Raw genomic sequence first — 21,746 nt, 5'->3', positions numbered from 1 at the left:
AATTGCTCCTTCATCGCTAGCTCAATAATCTTTAATACACTGGAATATAGACTGATCGCTCTGTAATTAACAATATCGTAGGGAAATACTTTTTTAAGGAGTTGTGTCCATTTGCTATTTTTAGCCTACTTGGAAATACACCCGTTTGTGGTGATACAATACGTGTGTAAGAAGTTTCACAATACACGCGCTTTTTTTACTTCCCTAAGGAAGTATAGTAAGCGAGCCCATCGAACGAATGGCCACTTTTATATTTTCTCAACGTTTCATGACCCCTGCAGTACGAAAAAGTAGTCTCCCGTTTCCGTCTGTCTGTCTGTCTGTCTGTCTGTCTGTATCCATTTTTATTAGACACGTAATCTCCGAAACTACTAGACGGATTGTTGTCAAATTTTGTATGTATATTAGAAATATCATGTAGATGGTTAAATCCTAACCAACATTTTGCTAATCATCCCCACCAACAATTTGATGACGTCATTTTAATGAACCATATTTTAAAGCAATTTGAATGTTATACAAACATATAACTAATCTCTACGTGACATTCGTTCGATGTATAAATATAAACAGGTTGCTGTTAACTAGTGCGGAAGGACAAGGGGTGTTATTTATGCCTCTGATTTTTACTTTACAGCAGTTATCACAAAACAAAAAGCGTAAAATTAAATTTTATCATTTTTTTAAAGACCTAGATTTGTCAGATTATACTTATAACCTTCTAGCCCAAAATTTTATAATTTTTCGAAAATGCTGGATATGTTTCATTGTACTTCAGGGAATTTCTCTCGAAACAGCTTTCGACCAAAATTTTTAACATAACCTTAAAAACATTGTCATCACCTACTGCTTTCGACTTTTTTAACCTTTTTATTAAACATAGTGCATCATCGTGAGAAATTCCTTGTAAGAATAATAATGAATCAGAACAACTTGAGTTCTGCGGCCTCAATGTGACTTAATAATTAATAATATTATTTTAGTCTATAGCATTCTGCTTTGAAAATACTAATCCAATTTAATGATAGCAGGCTCAATGACAGATTTTGGAAATGTTTTCACATTTCAAAACGTTTTAAAGAAAGATAATAAATTCAAATTCTACAAACGGTTAAATAATTGGTTTATAATTTGTTTGTACTTGCGTGTTTCGTGAAGACAACTTGACGTTACTTGAAGTTTCAAGGGTATAAAACGTTGTGCCGCTCTAAGAGTATGAAAATTAAAATTAACAGGTGGTAGTTTTGCAATTTTGGCAAAAACTATATTAGCAAGTCGCTGTCGGAGTTGCCATTTTAATGCTAATAAGTAACCATTATAGATGTAACTACGATATCTTTCCATTAAAAATTCGCAAGAACACTTTCGTGTATCTTTGTGCTTTCTTCGCATAATAATTATGTTCTCTTATATTATATAGGGCCTTATCCTTACAGAAACAATTTCGAATAATTCCTGCAAACATGCTATTTGCAGCTTATATTATCCGTAAACCTCTTTATCTTGTAATTAATTTTCTGCAGCTGTAATAAATTTATTTGGCTGCTGAGTTGCTGCTATGAACGAATCATACAAATTCATCTATCATACTTTAAAAAATGCACTATTGTTAAGCATATCTTCCTTTACTTCATTTTGCACAGTGGTATATAAATAGGTATCGCGTTTCAGTAATAACCCATCTGTAAACGGACTGACAGTAGATACATAAAAATTTTTGGATTGAACTTTTTAGACTGTGTACCCCACATCACGTCTGCCCTTTCAACTTCATAAATTCTGATTACCTCTCGAGTCGACATAATAGTCCCTTCAGAGTGGGTAGGAACCTTTTGTAAACTTACGTTAAAAATTTCAATTGAATCTGTTGTTAATAGAAGGAAATCTTTTCAGACAAACCCGTATGCCGAACGGAACAAAAGCGTATATACGGCGTAGCGAGGCACGAGAATGCCAAAATCCTCTGCGAGGTGGAGTCTTACCCACCTCCAGACAGCTTCAAGTGGTCTTTCAACAACTCAGCAGAAAACGTCGATGTTCCTCAGATGCGATATCACTCCGGGATGCACCACTTCACCTCGACGCTGACCTACACCCCCATGAATGAACTAGACTACGGAACGGTCATGTGTTGGGCCAACAATTTGGCGGGACGTCAAGTGGAACCGTGCATTTTTCACGTCATCGCCGCCGGCAAGCCGGACCCGCCCTTCAATTGCACCATCATGAACCAGACGAGCGAATCCCTGGATGTGGAGTGCACAGAGGGTTTCGACGGAGGCCAACCGCAGTTTTTTCTGCTTGAAGTTTACGACCAACAGACGGACGCCCTTCAGGCGAATGTGTCGGCTAAGTTTCCTTTGTTTACTGTGAGCGGACTCGATCCGGGAAAGATACTCAAAATGGTGGTGTACGCCGCCAACTCGAAAGGGAGAAGCGAAACTGTTTTATTAGAGGGGTTGATGTTGAAAGTCGCCGAAAAACAAACAGGTAAATCTTGGAACTCTTCTTGAATAGGTATTCCTTGCTTGAAAACTTCGATAAATATATCCGGACGTCGGGACCGATGATCCGGGTTTATTCTCAGCCAAGTTATAAAACGCTTTGATTGTCGCTTTACGTAAATGTACTTACACTGAGTAAAAATAAAACACTACGTAAATGTAAGAGGCAGATTCCATTTACTTAAATGATCGAGTTTTCGTACTGGTTGAAAATAAATATGCTTTAACCTCGCGTTAGTTGCCATTAAACTCGTGACTAGTCTGAATGTTTTCTGAAAGGATAAAACGACTATATTGTACGACCGGAACATCTTTCCATCGTAGTTAAACAGTCATTAAATATATCATTTACTATTATTATTTCTGACTTAATTTTTATTAACTCCGGAACGCCAGTGCCTCTGTTTAAAATTACATTTAAACTATCTTATGAGTATAACAATCGAGAAAAATCCTACTGAATATAGTTAGAAATATCAAATAATAAAATAAATGTAAAATATTTCTTAACTGAATGAGCAAATTACTTCAGTATATAACATACTGGAATGCACACCGTAATTTTTATTTCCCGAGCATTAACTAGAGCAATGTAGCAATAGAAATGTAGCATTACGAGGGTAATTTGACAAATTCTTAGCCTACCATCGAAGAAAAGACAATTTGAAAATCAAAATATTTTTTTATTCAACGTAGTCCCCTTTCAAAACTATACACTTATTACAGAGATCCTGCAAGTTTTCTAACCCTCTTAAAAAAATATTCTTCCTACTCTTCACACTAAGTCTCCACAGCCTCTATTATCTCGTTGTTTGAAGAAAATTGATGGCCTTTTGAGGTTTTTTTTCAATTAAGGAAACAGACAATATCAGAGGGAGGTAGGTCTGGAGAATAAGGAGGATGGTCAAGTGTTTTGAACCCCAAATCACGAATTGTATTCATTGCAATGCACAAGTTGTGTGCAGGACCATTATCCTGCAAGAACAGAACCCCTTTGGAATTTTTTCCCCCCGTTTTCACAATTTTTTCGCGCAGCGTTGTTAATAGGCTTGAGTAGTATTCTCCTGTTATGGGTTTGCCCTTTTCTAGATAATCAACCATCAATACCCCACGCGAATCCCAAAAAATTGAGCGAGTACTTTTCTGGCAGATTTTTGCACCCGAAACTTCTTGAGCCTTGGATAACCTGAATGTCTCCACTTCATGGACTGTCGCTTTGGTTCTAAGTCGTAGAAATACTGCTTTCACCTTCCACTCTTGAACAATTTTTACTTCCCGAGCGTAAGCGAAGGAAGTATTGTAATCGAGTCCGTCGGCCGACGCTCTACTTTTACGTTTTCTCGACCTTTCATGACCCCTAGGGTACGAAGAAATAGATCCCCGGTTTCCGTCTATCTGTCCGTCTGTCTGCCGTCTGGATTTTTTTTCTTTTCTCTTAATATAAGTAGTCACCTTTTCACAACAAGAAACTTAAAACATGCTTCAGTGGTAAATTTTATGGATTCTATAATTAAACTCTGCCCCTCGATCTGACAAGAAATGAAAAATTCACATTCACAATTGCGGTATGGGCGGGTGGGCGGGGCTAATTTATTTGCTTCTTTTTCTTAATACATTTAGGTTTTTTCAACAACACGAGCATGTTTCACACGGGAGTTTCTTGTAGATTAATAACGATTTTGCAATTAAGCTCCGCCCCTGGCTAACAACGAATAAGAAATAATCACAATTGAGGTGGGTGGGCGGGGCTTAAATTGAGCCCTTAAATAATTTTTTTCTTTAGAAGAAATTACCATGTGACACATATTTTTCATATCGTATTGTTGGAAGACATTATATATTAAGGAAAAGAAACCAATCATTAAACCCCGCCCACCCGCCCGTGTCTCAGTTGTGACGAATTTTTTATTTGTTATCACATCCACGGGCGTGGCTTAATTGCAAAATCTATATTTTTCTACAAAAATTTACCATTTTAAACATGTTTTAAGCTTCCTATGTTTACCTTTTTCTTTCTTTTTTCTTAACATACGTAGTCACCTTTTCACAACAAGAAACGTAAAAAATGTTTCAATGGTAAATTTTATGGATTCGATCTGACAACAAATGAAAAATTCGTCACAATTGAGGTAGGTTAGGGGCGGGTGGGCGAGATTAATTTTGTGTTTCTTTTTCTTAATACTTTTTTTTTTTCAACAGCACGATACTTAAAACATGTATCATACGGTAATTTTTTATAGAGAAATAGAGATTTTGCAGTTAAGCTCCGACCCCAGCTCACAACGAATAAAAAAATAATCACAATTGAGGTGGGGGCGGGTGGGCGGGGCTTAGATTTAGCCCTTCTTTGTGATTAATCTTTTCTGATTCGTCATGAGTCGGGGGCGGAGCTTAGCAAAATTCTTATTTTTTCCAAGAAATTACCATGTGAATCATATTTGAAATACCGTGTTGGTGGAAGTAAACTGTATATACATAATTAGAAAAAATAACCAAGAAATTACCATGTGAATCTTATTTTAAGTACCGTGTTGGTGGAAGTAAACTGTATATACATAATTAGAAACTTAAAACATGTTTAAAACAGGAAATATGGATTTTGCACTTACGCTCCATCCCTCGATTTGAAAACGAAGGGAAAATCCATCACGAATGAGATCCAGACGGATAGGTGGGGCTTATGTTTTAGTTTTTGATACGTTTTAAATACGATCACTGAAGAGCAAGTTTCACGTGGTAATTCTTGCAAAAAAGTACGGATTTTGTAATTAAGCTCCGCCCCCTTTGGCTCATGATGAACAAAGAAAAATCGCTACAAATGAGATAGGGTGGGTGGAAGCGGGGTTATATTTGACATTTTTTCTTCATGTACATGGTTCTCCCTTCACAACAAAAACCTGAAACATGTTTAAAATCATAATTTTTATCCCCCACACTTCTCCAGAAATTTACCCTTTCGTGAAAAGAAAACTATATCCACACATTAAAAAAAAAAAGAAAGCATAATACAAAGCCCCGCCCGCCCGCCCCTTTCTCAATTGTAATAACTGTTTTTATTCGTCGTGAGCCGAAAGGCGGAGCTTAATTGCAAAATCCTTATTTCTCTACAAGAAATTGCCATGTTTGTTATGTTGTTGAAAGAAACCTATACATGCTAAGAAAAAGAAGTCAAAAATTAAGCCCCGCCCACCCACCCGAATCTCAAATGTGATGAATTTTTCATTCGTTGTCAGACCGAGGGGCGGAGCTTAATTGCAAAATCAATGTTTCCCAAAACAAAAATTTACCATTTTAAACGTTTTAAATATCTTGTCGTGAAAAGATCATTACATATACATAGAAAAAAGGCAAAATTAAGACCCGCCTACTCACAGCCACCTCAGTTGTAACGATGTTATTCCTTGTAAGCCCGGGGGCGGAGTTTAATTGCAAAATCCTAATTTCTTTATAATCTAAAACGTGGTTTTAAGTATGATGTTGAAAGAAACCTGTGTATAAGTATTTAGAATAAAAAAAAAAACAAAAAGAAAGCCCCACCCACCCATCTCCATTGTGATGAATTTTTCACAAAAACATATTTTAAGTATTATCATATTGTTCAAAACAGATCATTTTGAGATAAAGGAGACTGTGTCAACCTCTCTCCCCTACTATGCCAACAATAACAAAAGATGTTTCACATGGTAATTTGTTGTCGAGAAACAAAGATTTTGCAATTAAGCTCCACCCTCTTGGCTCACGTCGAATAAAAGAAATCTTCACAATCGATATAGGGTGGGAGGGTGGGGTTTATACTTTGCTTTTTTTTTCTTAATATGTGTAGCCTTCTTTTCACAACAAGAAACATAAAACATGTTAAAAAAGGAAATGGAATTTATTAATTTATGCAGTTATATCAGAGTTGCGATAAATTTTTCATTTGTTATCGTATTCAGGGGCGGAGCTTAATTGCAAAATCCATACTTGTTTACAAAAATTTACCATTTCAAAAATGTTTTTAAGTTTCTGGCTGTGAAAGAATGACTACGTATATTAAGGAAAATAGGCCGAATATAAGGAGCGCGCACCCGCCGACATCTGAATTGTGATGATTTTTTTTAATCGTGGTCAATCGAAGGCGGAGCTTAATTGCAAATTCCTTATTTTTTAGAAAAAGTTACCATGTGAAACATGTTTTAAGTATTATCTTGGTGGTTTTGGAAAACTTTGAAATCTTGCAGACGTTTTAAAGTTATTGTAAGCATGGTAACTTGTTAATCAAGATATATGTTTATTCCCCCCCCCCCCGCCAAAAAAATGATGACGTCATCTCAAAATCTTGCCTATCTCGCCCCTAAATGTGCAAAATATGATCAGTTTCTACCTGTGATTTATCGTTGCATACCAAGAAGAATGAAGAAGTAATTGCTCAGTTATACATACTTCTTAAGAAGGAAAACGAAAAATGTTACTGCGAAATTGCATGTAACTGTATACATAGCGTGTCTATAAATGATTTGGGTGTCAAGAATGGCTCTGGAATGTTTTTTTAATTAACTATTTTGTGCCCTTATTACCACAATAAGGTACATTTTTTGATATTTCAAAGCTACCCCTGACTCATTTATTTTTTTTAATCAGAATATTTTTCATACTTATTTATGCGAAAATACATTTAAAATTTGATTTGAATTTTTGAAAGTAGGACAGGAGACCATTAATTCTTATAATTTTACTTCGAAACAATGTTTATAAGATTTAATATTTATAACTAGTAGTAGTTTTGCTGTATACAAAATATTAAAAAAAATGAAACTTCTGGGTAACATTTTCAACCAGGATCACTTGATCCGGCATTGTTTGTATTCCAAATGTGAGGGTGGTTCGTTATGAATAACTCACTTTTGGTCGCACCAACGAGAACCAACCTTTTCATTTGTTGTTACTAGAAACCAAATAATTCCCTTCTGTTCCAGTATTATCATTGGGAACACGAGATCAACTAGAAATAGCACCGATCCTTGGAATATTAGTTGGCATCGTGACCGCACTCTTGCTGGTGACGGTTGTAATTCTGGGGGCTCTCAAAGTGCGAGCAGCGCATCGAGAAGGTTCCCGTGCTCTTAGACCCGGATTCCTACCCGTCAAGGAGAAAGTCACACTGCCGTTACGGTCCGAATCCGAGGATTTGTTTGAGAAAGACGATAAAAATCCAGATGTTATTCCGGCTAATAAAGGTAAATTTATATGGCGTTGCCGGCGATTTCTGCAAATAGCCAAATCGTTGCTTTTTGTCGGAATATCGGATTTGCTTTCAACGACGTCATTTTGTGACCAATGCAAATTGACTTTTCTCATACATTATTTATTTTATTTTCAACGAAAAATTCAGCTTTGGCGTGTGTCAAAGCCAACACTGCTTGTCCTAATTAAATTACTGTATTGTGCGATGTAGGGATGCCATTTGATCAATAACGGTGAACAAACAAGAGCAGAAACCAGTAAATGACTGTTAATTACTCATTACCTTGATACAGTTTGCAATAAATTCTAATCATACTAAATTAGAGATTTTTAGTTTAGATCATATCAGATACGCCAATTGTTATTAATTAAAATAAATATTAACACCAACTGTACTCAAAGCCGAAAACAATTTATATTCACTTTCACGCTTTTTAAAAGACTGAAAATAAGCTATTACATACTTCACTTACATCTCAAGGGTGGAAAGTGACATATATCACCTATCTGTCACTTTCCACCCTTGAGATGGAAGTAAATCTCACTTTCCATCCTTGAGATGCGTGTCAAGTATAATCGTTAATTTTTGGATTATTTATTAAAAGCTATTTAAAACGATTGTGAATAAAATAGTATACAAACCTCGAGGAAAACTTCACTCGTTTCTAGAGAAATAGTACACCTCAGGGCTGCACCCCTCTGTAAACTATCTTTCCTCTTGAAAGTAATGAGACACTTTCCACTTTGATCTGTAATATACTAGTATCCGTTTCCAAAGCTAGGATAATCAACAACAACTCAAGTGCCTTGTTTTTAATGCTGGTCATAGGGATTTACGTTTCTTGGATAAAAAACAAGGAATTTTTTTCATAAAATTCTGAAAGAAGTTTGACCATTGGAATGTTTAAACTAACAGTAATGTATCATGCAAACTAGTGCAAATGTGTTGTTACATTAATTTTGAACCACTTCTGATTCAGATGTCGCCCGACTTCCCAGTCTAAGCAAATTTTTATTACATCTGTTCCAGACTCCGATTATCAGCTGGGGTCAGCCGCTCAAACTCCTGGTTTGAATAATTCAGTGACAGCTACCACGGAGTACGAAACATCATCCCCTCAACAGAATCTCACACCCCTGGCAGAAGCTTATATGGCTAGAGATCGAGCTTACGCTTCCCAACATGTAAGTTAGCATAATAATTGATTCTACGAGAGCTTTTAACTTGCTGTTCGCATACTTGTTGTTGTTTGAAGCTAGTTCGGGATGTAGTTTATTAGGACCAACCCTGAATTTACATGTTTGTTTTAATTTAGTTCCACGATAAAGTTTCTTATATTCAAATTTATTCAATTTCTGGCGGAATATTTTGCATATCTTAGAGAGACCTGCTCAATGTTTACAACGAATTATACGATTTTTTTATGTTGGAAAAAATTACTTTCGATGCCATCAGGAATTTTTTACGCACTTTTTATTCTTTCATAGCTTAATTCACTTTAGTGGGTTTTTAATTTTTTATTTTTTAGGGTAGCTATAGGCAGTTTACTGACATATACTAAACTGTACGGTTGCTTCAATTTAGGACCATAGGTACATTGAAATAGAAAATATCAATTTGCTAACACGCTTTATTGCTGTTCTGGGCTAACTCGTTTATTGCGGGCTTATTTCATCACACAAGAAAATGTTTCAAACTGTTTCTAAATACTGCTTAAATTATTCCAGCAAGACGAAATTTATACTTGGTATTAAACTGTCGCGTGTGTAACAGTTTATTTTTAGTCGTCTAACTACTGATTATTTTTTAGTGACAATAGAATGGGATAGACAACATATAAATGGTGATAGGTATGTGAAAACAGTAAGTCTTTTCATAAACTTAAAACGAAATTACCAAAAAAATTGTTACCGAATATATTAGTCCGTTTTTCTTTTTACATAGTGTTACTTGGTTAGCTGAGTAGATTTTCTCGCTTGTGTTAGTTGAAAATTATCTTTTATATGTGGTTTTAGTGGCACAAACTCCAGCTATTTAGATAACGTTTTTGTATGGCTAAGAAAAATTTTAGCAGGCTGTTTCCATTAATAAATATTTATTTACAAACATAAATCCAGGAGCATTACTTACTACTATTTTTGCTTCCCTTTCAATCAAAATTTAAAAAAAAATTGATTGTTCTGGAACGAACGGACAAATACTATCCAGGAATAAATAGAAGCCTAAAAATTTCCAGAGACCTTTTGGAGCTAATGACTTCATGATTACACCGTAATTAAAAAACATTTAATTGAAAAAGCCACTGTTTTATTGAACCCTTTTACATGACCATGTGTGTCCTAAATAATTTTTTTCTGTTGATTGTGGAAAAAATGTACCTCACTGTACTAATAATGCGTCAAAATCATTAACAAAAGAGATTGAAGAGTCACCTTTAGTATATACAGAGTGAATCTTGTAAGAGCACATGCGACAGAATAGGTAACCTAGGATAAATTTTTTATCAAGAACGACCATGAGCAAAAATTCTGTTCGTCAGTGTGTGCCATTTAATTCTATGTAAAAAATTACACATTAACGACCAGACTTTTTTGTAGGTTTTTAAGAATAATTTCAATATGTAAGGTTTCACAGTTTGCCTTATTTTTTTTTTTTGCAACAGCTATTGATTTGTTTGGCTAAACATACTGGAATGGAATGGTAGAATGAACGATTTCTGTAGAGTAGCATATAAATTAATAATTATAATTCCTTCTGCTTTTAAAAATAGATAAATTAGTGTTATTACTAAGTTTTGGACTCTGTATGTACTTGTGTTTTTACATAATGAACAAGGTGAAGAAAGAAATGTTATACGATTTTTTCCAGGACCCCATATAATTTTAACTTTTCAAATTTGCCTGATATCTTTTATTGTAAAAACATTTAAGTGTGATGACAATGTTTATTTTACAAACCGCCAAATAAAACTGCTTACATAACAAAGGAAATATTATTAACATATATTCTGTTTACGTATTTCTGTCATTCTTTTATTTCTTTCTTCATTATAAGAAAACAATAATGCCACGAGTGTGGTATAATTTTATTTATAAACAGTTTGAAACTTAAATTCGCATATTACAAACTCACCTATCTAATTTCGCCATTTTCCATTTTAATACGAACTAACTTCTAAATAATTTTAACATTTTTAAAATTTCATTAAACACCCCAGGACAAAAAATGTTGCCTGACTCTAAAATCAAATTAAGTAAATCGTCGTACCTTAAAATAAATATTTGTTCAAAGGTTTTTACTTTTTTTTAGAACTGAACGCGTTTAATAGTCGGTTTTTTGCATCCAGAGGACCGTGCTTCCACTGAACCCGAAAAGTTTTAATACTCCGATCCTAAATTACAGGAAGCAATTACATGTCAGTCATGAAAAAGATTTAAATAATAAATGAACAGTATGTGTGTTTTAATATTTAATCAGCAGTGAATACATTTGAATTTTAATAAATTATGAATATTACTGTAGCGCTGTATCCGATTTTTGGTCAGGGGTACGTTCGAAGCTTGGCAAATTTATGCCTATTATATGTTATATCTGATCCTCCTATTTCATTTATAACCGGGAGGTAATTTTCGCGAGATACATTTTATGAAAACACATTACATCAAGTGTTTAATGAAAAACCTATTCAATTCGTGACAATTTCATCAATTAAATTAGTAACAATTGTTTTAGTTTGATGATGTCCTATGTAAACATATAATGGCTAGTTTAAAAATTAAATGACGCACATTTCTTATATGACAACGGTAGGATCTCAACGGCTACAACGACTGTATTTAGTGAAAAATGAAGCATCTAGTTTGTCCTCCTACAACTGCTTCTGGCATTTGCTTTATATTATCTTATTTATAAATTTTGACTGCATTTAATGTGTTAGATTGTTACTATACGAGCCATATTTTGAATATTAAGTAAAAATCTGGAATTTAAATATTTTGATAAATCATACACCTTTTCTTATATGTGGCTATTTTACGATTTTATTTGTTTCTACATTTTTTGCATGCTTTGCACTATTTAAAGCAACATTTCTGATTTTTGCCGGCGTTAATAATTTACACTAAAACCTTAGTGTGCATGCCTGTTCGAGGTCATTCCATCTATCACACCGAAAGGGCCACTAAAATATTAATTTCTCTTAGGTCGGTAACGAAGTGACTTATGCAGAACTGTCTCTGGCACGTCCCAATTCCCTGGAGACAATGAAGAACGGTGGCAGTCAATATGGCACTCTCCGCAACAGAGATGACTCGACAATATACGCACAGATAGACCATGGCAGGAGGATGCCTCCCCCTATTCCTGGCAAACCCTCGGTAACTTCGCCGATGGTCTCTCCAGTGTCTTCGATGTTCCCCGCTAAACCCAACCTCTACCACAGGGAAGCAGTCACAGTTCGGACTCCTTTGATGGGATGCCAGCAGGAAAGTTGCGTCTAAAACGAGAGACTGAAAATCCTTTAGTTTTCTTTTTTTTTTGTAAATAGTGCGACGTGAATATCGTATAGTTTTTCGTCATGATGAAAGGAATCGATGAATATGACATATCTGGTCTACGCCATCATATCGGATCTACAATACATACGTGTCTTTCTAATCACATCATGTTTGTGTGTATATCAATTGTATAACGTAATTTATCGAACGTAGCTCGTAAGAGAGAAGGGCTCAACTCTTATGAAAGTTCCGCTGAAAATAACGACAAACACGGGCAACGATACGTATTTGTTTTGGACTTTTTGCAATCGGCCATATCACAATCTCAGCCCTTGTAACGTTTTTTTTTTCTAGTCATAAAAATTACCAAAACTTTTTAAAAGAATAGTGTGAATGTTAATATAAATTTTGTACAGAGACTTCTTTTTATAGACTGATTACGAAACAAAGGCAATGAATACTGAGAGTGGCATGTGAGTGACGAGTCTGTAGGCACACATCTGTATCATATTGTATATACACAATTTTAAATATTGTTATCTTAATGAATGTGATATCATACGCTTCGGTATCGGAGCTAGTGTGGTATAAAAAATTATATACGATTCGTTTAATGTTTCAAATTTACTATGTCTCTATAAGAGGATCTGTAACTTATGTAAACATGGTAAGAATATCAAAATAAAGTGTTTATTGCTACGTACTTTGTGTTTTATTGTAAAAAAATTAAATTGTATAACATTTTACAATTTAAGTTAGAAATTGCAAGATGCTCTAAAATCTTGTAAATGTTTTAAGGTTAACATAAATCATGTTCAAACGCTAATCAAGACGTATCCGAAAAACTTAACGACGTTCCCTAAAAATTTTGCTGAATAAATCCCGTTTAAAATATACAAGATACTACTTACTTGTGGTTTATTAATGTAATATGTATTCACATTTTTTACAATTGCTTAAAGTTTTTCCGTCGAGTCATTTTTTTTAATATACTCCTTGGAAAAACGCTGACTCTTGAATTCCACTCAAAAAATCAATAGCAATTCCTGATTACCAACTATAGAAACCTTCAAATGAAGGGCTGGGTGACAAGTTGTTACATTTTAAAACATGGATCGCTTTGCAATATAAATGACAAGTTGATGTAGGTTTATTTTCATCCCGAGCAAACGATTTTTTTTGTTTTTACAAGAACGTTGTTGTCTGTATCGACAAAATTTACTTTTGCACCACAAAATGTTGCACTTATTTTTTTACGTTTAGAGAATAGGAAAAATCAGTCCAAAATAACAAGAAAGGAAGGAAGGGAAGACTGTGAAATGGTTTATTTTGCTGAACAAAACACTTTCATTGTTATGTCTTGTTTTCGCAATTGGGCTTCGTAAACGAAGAGTTTCTGTATTCTGTAACCGCTTGTAAGCAAGAATATCTGGCCAAATACCGTGATTTAATGATACAAGAAACATCGTTAGAGACACACATTAGAGATGTAATCAATAGATTTGTTCGCACTGGCACTATCAACAAAAGAAAATCTCGTGGAAGATCTTCATTATCTGAGAAAGTTGTCGATGATCTGAGCAGAAGCCGCAAACATCTTTAACAAAGTTTCCTCAGCGGTCAGGAGTTTCTGTTGCAACATGAAATTGAACAATGGATTACAGAACATTTTTGAAATTAAAAAGAGTGTGAAGATGTGCCTTTAACAAAATACTTAACATTTTCAACATTTGCGGTGATGTTTAACCGCAATAAATTTGTTTCTTTTTATTGTAATGCATTAGTTTTATTTTTTTGTTAAGTATAAAGCATTCAGGCAACCAGTTATACAGATGCGTGTAGTATTTGTCGTGCGCCCTTGGACATTTAGTAAGTTCCAAACTGAGAGATGGCTCATGTCATGTTCATGATTGCTTTTAAAAATAACATTTTTGAACAATATTTAATTAACGTCATTAGTGAATTTTGAAAAATGCTTTGTAGAAGTAAAAAACACTGATTTCTTCAATGATCTTACAAATTTTAGCTTTTTGGAACAAATGTTAATCCTTTTCCTATCATGCGTTGACGTCAATGATATTCCAGAACAAGTAAGTGTGTGAGTGATTAAAGTATGATTTTCCGGATTTGTTAGACTGTACTTAAGGTGCGAGGGAAATCCTGTAGAAATAACCTTCGACCAATTTTTTGTTCTTTCAACCTATAAGCAGAATCTATTTAGATCACTATTTGATTAGTGATTACTGATTACATTCTTTTGCCACATCAAATGTCGATCTTGTGTTGATATTGGCTGATAAAAGGCAGATGTTCTGACGAGAAACACGCTTCCATTAGTAGTTTTCTTTCACAGTTGATCCTGCTATCTTGTATCCGACATCTCAGATATCAACCTTGCATGTCTACCTACTTAAAATGTTCCGGGACTTGAAGTTTTTTTTTAAACTGTTGTGCATTTAGTGCATTTGCTTTCCACTTTTCGTAAGAGCAGAATATAAAAATTGCAAGTCGTTTTTTTTTTGTTACTCTTTTGCAAGATAAAATATATCAGAACGTCTTGATCTCTTTATTTTTCAACAAAAGAGGATGAGCAGGAATAGAAAAAAACAGAGAACTTACTTCGAAGTACCAATATTTGTTGCATAACGGAAAAAAGTTTTATGGGTAATTCGCTGGTAAGCCAACATTGTTAAATGTCGCAACTAGTTTGCCCGTTATCACAGTCGCAGCTTATCACACGAAAAATTCCATTATATGTTCTGTATGTTCGTATCTGAAATGAGAAATTTTTGCAATATGACAAACATAATAAAACTCTTTTAAAATTAAGTCATGTGTAGTAAATCAGTCGAATTTATCTAAATTTAAATCAGAGCTTCACAATTTAACGGAAATGAACGGTCATAATCGTACTTGCCAGCAAGAACGAGTATTTTTCGTTGCACCATCACGATTTCACGGAAAATATTACTGTTTTATGCTAATTAAATCACATTTTTATTATTTAGCGACAAAAACTCTTAAAAAGCTGTGTTCAGCAATGCTTCAGAGTTAAGTAATATTTCATAAATCTCGCACTTAATGATTCGAAAAAAGGCCTTTTAAAAAGGAATTGTGTTCTTATGAAATAATTACCCAGATTGTATTATTTAAATCCTGGTGTTTCAAACATTAATACAGATGCAAGTCCAGTTTAATCGATACAAGACACGCGTTTAGCCGTTTGGGTATACAAGGTGAAACTTACTTGTGGAATAAATTCCGTAGCTGCAAAAAGAATTATTTGTTGAAAACAAAAAATTGTCAATTTATATTTCTAATTACGCTCGTTTTAACTTTTTTCATTTCTTACTGACGTCATCCGTATTTGAGCTATGACATCACGCAATTTTTTGCAATGAAACAAGTGTTAAGGCAAAATTTTGAGCTGACGTAATCAATTTTTTGGCTTGATAAACAGATACATTTTGTTTAAAAAGTTACCATCCTTACAACAATTTCAAAACGTTTGCAAGATTTCAAAGTATTCAGTTTTACAATTCTTGATTTAAACAATAAAATAAATTGGCTCAGTCATTAATTTTTTTGAGACACCCTGTATAAGCAATTCTAAAAAATACTAATGCAGTGATAAATCACAGGTATAGACACATCACATATATTTTTAGAGGGGATGAGCAAATACAATTTGATAAAAAATTTACCAGGCTTATGATAACCTTAAAACATCTCCAAGATTTCCAACCATTCAGTTTTGTAGTTTCTGATTAAATCAGTAAAATAAATTCACGCATTCATTATTTTTTTGAGTCACCCTGTCCCTGCAAATCCGAAAAATATGAATGAAATGATAAACCACTTTCGCATTTACTATGTACAATTTTGAAGTCACGTCATCACATTATTGGTGGGGATGATTAAACAAATTTTGGTTATCATTTTACCATATACATGATATTCCTAATATAAATACAAAATTTGACAACAATCGGCCCAGTACTTTCGGCGATTATATGTTTAATAAAAATCCGGGACGGCAGACAGACGGACAAACGGACAGACGGAAACGGGATTACATTTAGATCACACCAACATAAAAATCTAATTGTATTTTAGGAGATACATTACTAAAATTGATTAAGAAAAACATGCATTAATTAAACAATTTGTTAAAATTTAGAAGAAAATTTTGCAAAATTTTGTCCGGATGGACTTTCAGAATATATTTTGTCCCAAAATGGGATGCATCTAGGAAAATATGTAGGTTGAAATAATAATGTTTCGTCTATTTGAAGACATCCAATTCGTTCTTTTGTGGCTTCTTTCCAAACAATTGAAGAAACATTGTGCGTTGGATTTCCGTAGTACGCAAAATTCGTCCACAGTTTCACGAATATTTTTATGAATTTATATTCCACAGAATCGGGCGACAGTGGAGGTGTAAATATGGTTTTAAACATGTAAGCTACGTCATCGTAATGAGCTGCTCCTACAAGATATAGAATACAAAATTGTTTTAAGTTGAGTAAAGCAAAACAATCTTCTAAATTAATTCCAAACTTTGTTTTACTCTATGTTAAGTGTATTGTACCCTTTTCTCTATCTTTTTCCATTATTGCTTGAAGAAATTCGAGGGAGGTTTTAATGGACATTCTGTAAAAATAGATACGGGAACGTGAAGTTGCAATGTGAAGCCTAGCTGCTGCATAGATTCCATAGAAAAAGCTGTTATCGGTTACCATCTACAGAAAGAAAAATATTACTGTCATTGTAAATACAAGAGCAGTTTTTACCTCATAGATTTTATCTTGAGTGTCTTCGCCAGGTTTTTCGTTTCCAAAATAAAACTCTTGAATCTTTAGTGCCACAGTCTGACTTTCTGGGGTACCACGTTTATAACCAAGGAAGTGTGGCAAGTTAGATTCAGGATCATTTATCGTGTTTGATGATCTTTTCGCTTGGTACGTATTAATAACCAAGCCTTCTAAATTTGTAGCACCCATAATAAAAGGCACTTGATCAAAGTTTCCTGACAAAATTATATTCAGCGGATCCTCACACATGAATGGTGCTTCCCCTTGTTTTTCAATTGGTCGCTCTATGATTAATCCGAAAACAAGTATTGCGTCGGGCTCTATAACCTGGAGTTATTTCTTACTCTACTAAAGTATTACCTATAATACGATAAGGTTGCTTACATATTCAAGTTTATATTGGTTTTGAAGAATTTCTTTTACAGATAAGCTCTGTAGATGTTCCAAAAACTCTAAATCGCTTTTTCCTTCGCATCCGAAAGCGGCGTACACCTCTTCATCTGCTTTTCTCGCTCTGGACCATGGATTTAGTGCAGACCCGCTTTGGGCTATTGCTTTATGAAACAAACCTTGAGCCATCGGTGACAACGTCAACAAGTGGACCGTCGCACCGCCTGAGCTTGCCCCAAATATAGTAACGTTTTTAGAATCTCCATTAAATTGTTCTATGTTCTGCCGAACCCATTTTAATGCCATTACTATATCTTTAAATCCGGTATTACCAGGAACTCCTGCTGATGGATCATTCAAACTTAAAAACCCTAAAATCTAGAAATCAGGCAACAAGCAGAATACAAACAATTTAATAACCTAGTAGTCCTAGTCTGTAGTTTATTGACACGATAACAACTTTTTCTGTTATAAGAAACTCAGGACCATATATCTCTGAGTTGTTTGAACCGCATACAAAGCCTCCTCCATGAATCCATACCATGACAGGCAACAAATTAGTGCCAGATCTTGGCAGCTTCAAACATTCAAAATTTAAAAAAGAAATTGTAAATTCCTTTATAGTAGTACTCACATGTGGCGTGTAAACGTTTAAATTCAAACAATCCTCAGACCCGACAAATACTTTTTCAAAAACATCCACTGAGAAACAGCAGTCGCCGTTTTGGGTAGCGCTAAAAATTCCTTTCCATGGTACAGGGGGCAGCGGGGCCTTAAATAATACAAAATGTTATTGTTATGATGCCCTGTATCACTTATTTTAAAATATATTACTTTAAATCTCAGTTTTCCTAGAGGTGGTCGTGCATAAGGAATCCCCCTAAAGCTGTAAAAGGGATTTCCATCCATGTCTTTAGACACTGTTCCTAACAATTTTCCTTGTTGTATTTGTATCACTGGTTGCTCCATTTTAGGGATAAAAAATGTTTAGTAGGACTCCTATGTTTTTCCAAAAAAATAAAATAATAGTCTCGGTGAATATAGCTGTGTGGACTACGTATGTTTAGTCAAGTCTTGTACTACACTTACTAATCACTAGAGACAGGCGGAAACTGTGCACTTATTGCCGCCTAACAGTATTAATAACTGTTATAAAAGTATGAAGAAGCTTTCCCTTCTACTGTTATTCCTATGATAAGGTTAAATGCAATTTTTTTTTTAAACTTAACGACAAATTATAAATGACAACTTACGACCAGTAAAACTCTGCAGATCACGTTACAAGGTTAAACAGATCATATATGAGGTTGGCAGTTTTACTAAAAAACTTCCGAATTAAATCTAGTTGAGTAAATAATACCTTTTCCGATGAAATTTGTTGCACTTATAATGAATAATAAATGCCAAGTGTAATCCACGCAGAAAACCGATAAAACTAACGATATTATGTTAAGGTTCGGGGTTGTGGTCCTACGAGTTGATGTCCATGAAAATTAAATGTAAACCTTTGTATATTGTAATTAAGTTTTAAATTAACAGTGTCTATTTTTAAAACATTTATAGTGCAAAGACTCTTTAAAAAAAGTGTCGAAGGTTATTTCGACACAACTTCAAAGTTCAAAAAATAATATCCAGCTTTTTTCAAAAATTATAAAATTTGATTTTGCGAATTTATTTTTTATGAGAACCCCTACAAGTTAAAAATAGAGATATGTGTGCACTGTTAAATTAAATGTAAAGAAACGTGCTACGGGTATATGTATTTCAACAACAATTTACTTAATAAACTTTTGTGATGACCTCATCAACATTTTTGCAACTACATGTATATCAATTTGGATAGATGTAGTCTAATACTGATAATAACGTTATTGTATTCGCATATTTTTGGAAAATGGAGTGACCTCGTCCTAGTTTAATAAATAAAACAAATTGACTCCTTCATTAATTACTTCCCGAGCGTAAGCAGAGGAAGTATTGTAATCGAGTCCCTCGGCCGACTCTCTAGCTGTGCATTTTCTCGACCCATCATGACTCCTAGAGGACGAACAAATAGGTCTCCGTTTCCGTCTGTCTGTCCGTCTGTCTGCCGTCTCGGATTTTTATTAGACAGAAAATCTTCGAAAGTACTGGGCCAATTGTTGTCAAATTTTGTATTTATACTAGGTATATCATGTAGATGATAAAACGCTAACCAAAATTTGTCTAATCATTCCCACCACTAATGTGATGACGTCACTTCAAAATTGTACATTGTAAATGGGTTTTAAATTGTACAGATTTTTGGAAAAAAAGTCAAAATGAGGAAACAACATTTTGACATTTAATGTGGAATCTGCAAAACCGAACGCTTTGAAATCTTGCAGATGGTTTACAGTTATGATAAGCATGATAAGTTTTCATTTAAAATATATTTACTTGTCCCCTCCAAAAAATTGATGACGTCACCTCAAAAGTTTGCCGAATAAATCCTATCTAAAATGTAGAAAATGTGATGAGTCTGTACTTGTAATGTATCAATCCCCCCAGCTAAAAAATAGATCACATCACCCCAAAATTTTTCCGAAGAAATGCTATCTTAAATGTGCATTTCGCAAAGTATGATGAGTCTGTAATTGTGATTTATCACTAGGTAAATATTTTTTTGATTTGCTTATACGGGGTGTGTGAAAAAAATTAATGATTGTGTCAATTTATTTTACTGAGTAAATCAAGAATTGCAAAACTGAATACTTTGAAATCTTGACGTTTTGAAGTTATTGTAAGCATTGGTAACTTTTTAATGAAAATGTATCTGTTTATCAACCCCAAAAAATTGATTAAGGCATCTCAAAATTTCGCGGAATAAATTCTTTCGCAAATGTGCAAAATATGAACATCATTGCATTCATATTTTTTAGATTTGCTTACACCGGTGACTCAAAAAATTAATGAATCAGTCAATTTGATATTGATCAAATTAAGAACGAGACACCCTATTTTCAGGAAAATGTGAGAATACGCTCGTCTTTATAACAATAAAATAATGATAAGGTAAGAATTATAATAATAACATTCAGAATATTTTGTTCAATGGAGGCTTATGAATAATTTTAGTCATCTGTTTTAGGGCGATAAACTCATTCAAATCAAACAAATGTCTACGTGACATTCTTCCGATGTAATGTATTCCCGTTGATAATGTGCTGTAAATATTTTTTTTTTGCACTCATAACCTCACGCACGGTAGCGTAGCCCGGAAACGTCAAATTGTTTACGACATCGTTGTTTATAAATAAAGCAGGGCGGTCAAAATTTATTCATCCTATTTACCCGTCTGAAGTGCGGCCAATTGTGCATCATTTTTAATAATTTACAGAAATAGTTTTATTTTCAGCGAGACCGACACTTGAAAATTATTAAAAATTCTATTATTATTATATCGTGGATAGAGCGTTTTGCGTCAATAAAACATAAATTTAGTTTTTTTACACATCGACTATTTTTTCTTGTCCCAAATCTTTTGTAGAGAAACGGTTTCAGCATTAAACTTTATCATCAGCGCGACCTTTGAGTAAACGCTTTAGTGCCGAATTAATTACGGCTTCATTAAAACATTAAACAAACATCTAGTGACGGTAAAGCAGATTCTCTCGTAAATATTGGAAGCAATGCGTATCAGAACAGTTGGGAATGCCAATATGTCATCAATCAGTCAAAGGTTAGTGATTGGAATGTTTAATTCGAGGTTCGATTCGACAGAGAGCGGGTGGATCGACCCGATTAGTGTCGTTTGAAACAAAGAAAGGGTGGAACTCGGCCATTCTTGCCTTCAATCGAATTGCTTTGAATCAACACATTAAAAGTGTCATTCTCGCAGTAAAGAATAATTAAATTAATAGGCACATTGAGGTTTAGCTGAGATTTTAGCAAAGAAGTTCTGAAAAAAAATGAGGTGTAGAGAACAAAGACGAGTGGACGTATCCGATTGTCAGATATGTGGTGGACAGCTTATGAAATTTTACTACTTAGATATAAGTTGAAGAAAGAACCAATATTGAAACTATTAAGTATTCAAGAATTAAGAAATCTTCATGTCAAAACATATAGAAAAAGTATTGTATCATATAAAATATGAAGTAATGATGATTAAGAATAAAATATATAAAATTGTTTGAGCATTTGTTGCTCAATTGAAGTTTTATCTTACATAAAATAGCTTCAAAATGTGAAGAAAAAACTTCACAAAGTAAGTCTCCCCTTTCGATCTGTCTGTCTGTCGGTCTGCCTGTCTGCCATCCTCCATCTGCGATCTGTCGTCTGTGTCGATTTTTATTAG

General features: G+C 34.1%; 2 protein-coding genes across 3 annotated transcripts in view; one reads left to right on the top strand and one right to left on the bottom strand.

Moving 5' to 3' along the window:
* LOC135136108 (nephrin) overlaps positions 1 to 12,927 on the top strand; it is a 669,732-nt gene extending 656,805 nt beyond the window's left edge. The window contains exons 11-15 of one of the 2 annotated variants that reach the window (XM_064065237.1): positions 1,894 to 2,490; positions 7,460 to 7,720; positions 8,758 to 8,912; positions 9,257 to 9,320; positions 11,931 to 12,003. In XM_064065237.1, the coding sequence (XP_063921307.1) occupies positions 1,894 to 2,490; positions 7,460 to 7,720; positions 8,758 to 8,912; positions 9,257 to 9,289 (1,046 nt within the window). In that variant the 3' untranslated portion in view covers positions 9,290 to 9,320; positions 11,931 to 12,003. Of the gene's footprint in view, positions 1 to 1,893; positions 2,491 to 7,459; positions 7,721 to 8,757; positions 8,913 to 9,256; positions 9,321 to 11,930 lie in introns of both variants that reach the window. The other variant, XM_064065236.1, reaches the window with a different exon arrangement.
* Positions 12,928 to 15,417: 2,490 nt separating this feature from the next.
* On the bottom strand, positions 15,418 to 18,397 carry LOC135136037 (juvenile hormone esterase-like). The gene is made up of 8 exons (XM_064065166.1): positions 18,263 to 18,397; positions 18,063 to 18,200; positions 17,849 to 18,005; positions 17,423 to 17,799; positions 17,018 to 17,365; positions 16,816 to 16,966; positions 16,522 to 16,713; positions 15,418 to 15,491 (listed from the first exon to the last, which is right to left on the bottom strand). The coding sequence occupies exons 1-8, from the start codon at positions 18,395 to 18,397 to the stop codon at positions 15,418 to 15,420; spliced, it is 1,572 nt and encodes a 523-aa protein (XP_063921236.1).
* Between the last annotated feature and the right edge of the window lie 3,349 nt (positions 18,398 to 21,746).

Source organism: Zophobas morio, unplaced genomic scaffold (assembly GCF_036711695.1).
Source record: "Zophobas morio isolate AGI-343-1 ecotype UQ-CSIRO unplaced genomic scaffold, CSIRO_AGI_Zmor_V1 ptg000026l, whole genome shotgun sequence".
Lineage (NCBI taxonomy): Eukaryota > Metazoa > Arthropoda > Insecta > Coleoptera > Tenebrionidae > Zophobas > Zophobas morio.
The sequence above is the reverse complement of the archived record's forward strand: the minus strand, read 5'-3'. Positions and strand labels throughout refer to the sequence as shown.

Coding starts and splice junctions, on each gene's coding strand:
- LOC135136037 (XM_064065166.1), bottom strand. CDS start 18,397: ATGGAGCAACCAGTGATACAAATACAACAAGGAAAATTGTTAGGAACA. Junction 16,967..17,017: donor CTCAAGATAAAATCTATGAG/GTAAAAACTGCT, acceptor TTCTTTCTGTAG/ATGGTAACCGATAACAGCTT. Junction 15,492..16,521: donor CACAAAAGAACGAATTGGAT/GTCTTCAAATAG, acceptor TTCTTTTTGCAG/CTACGGAATTTATTCCACAA.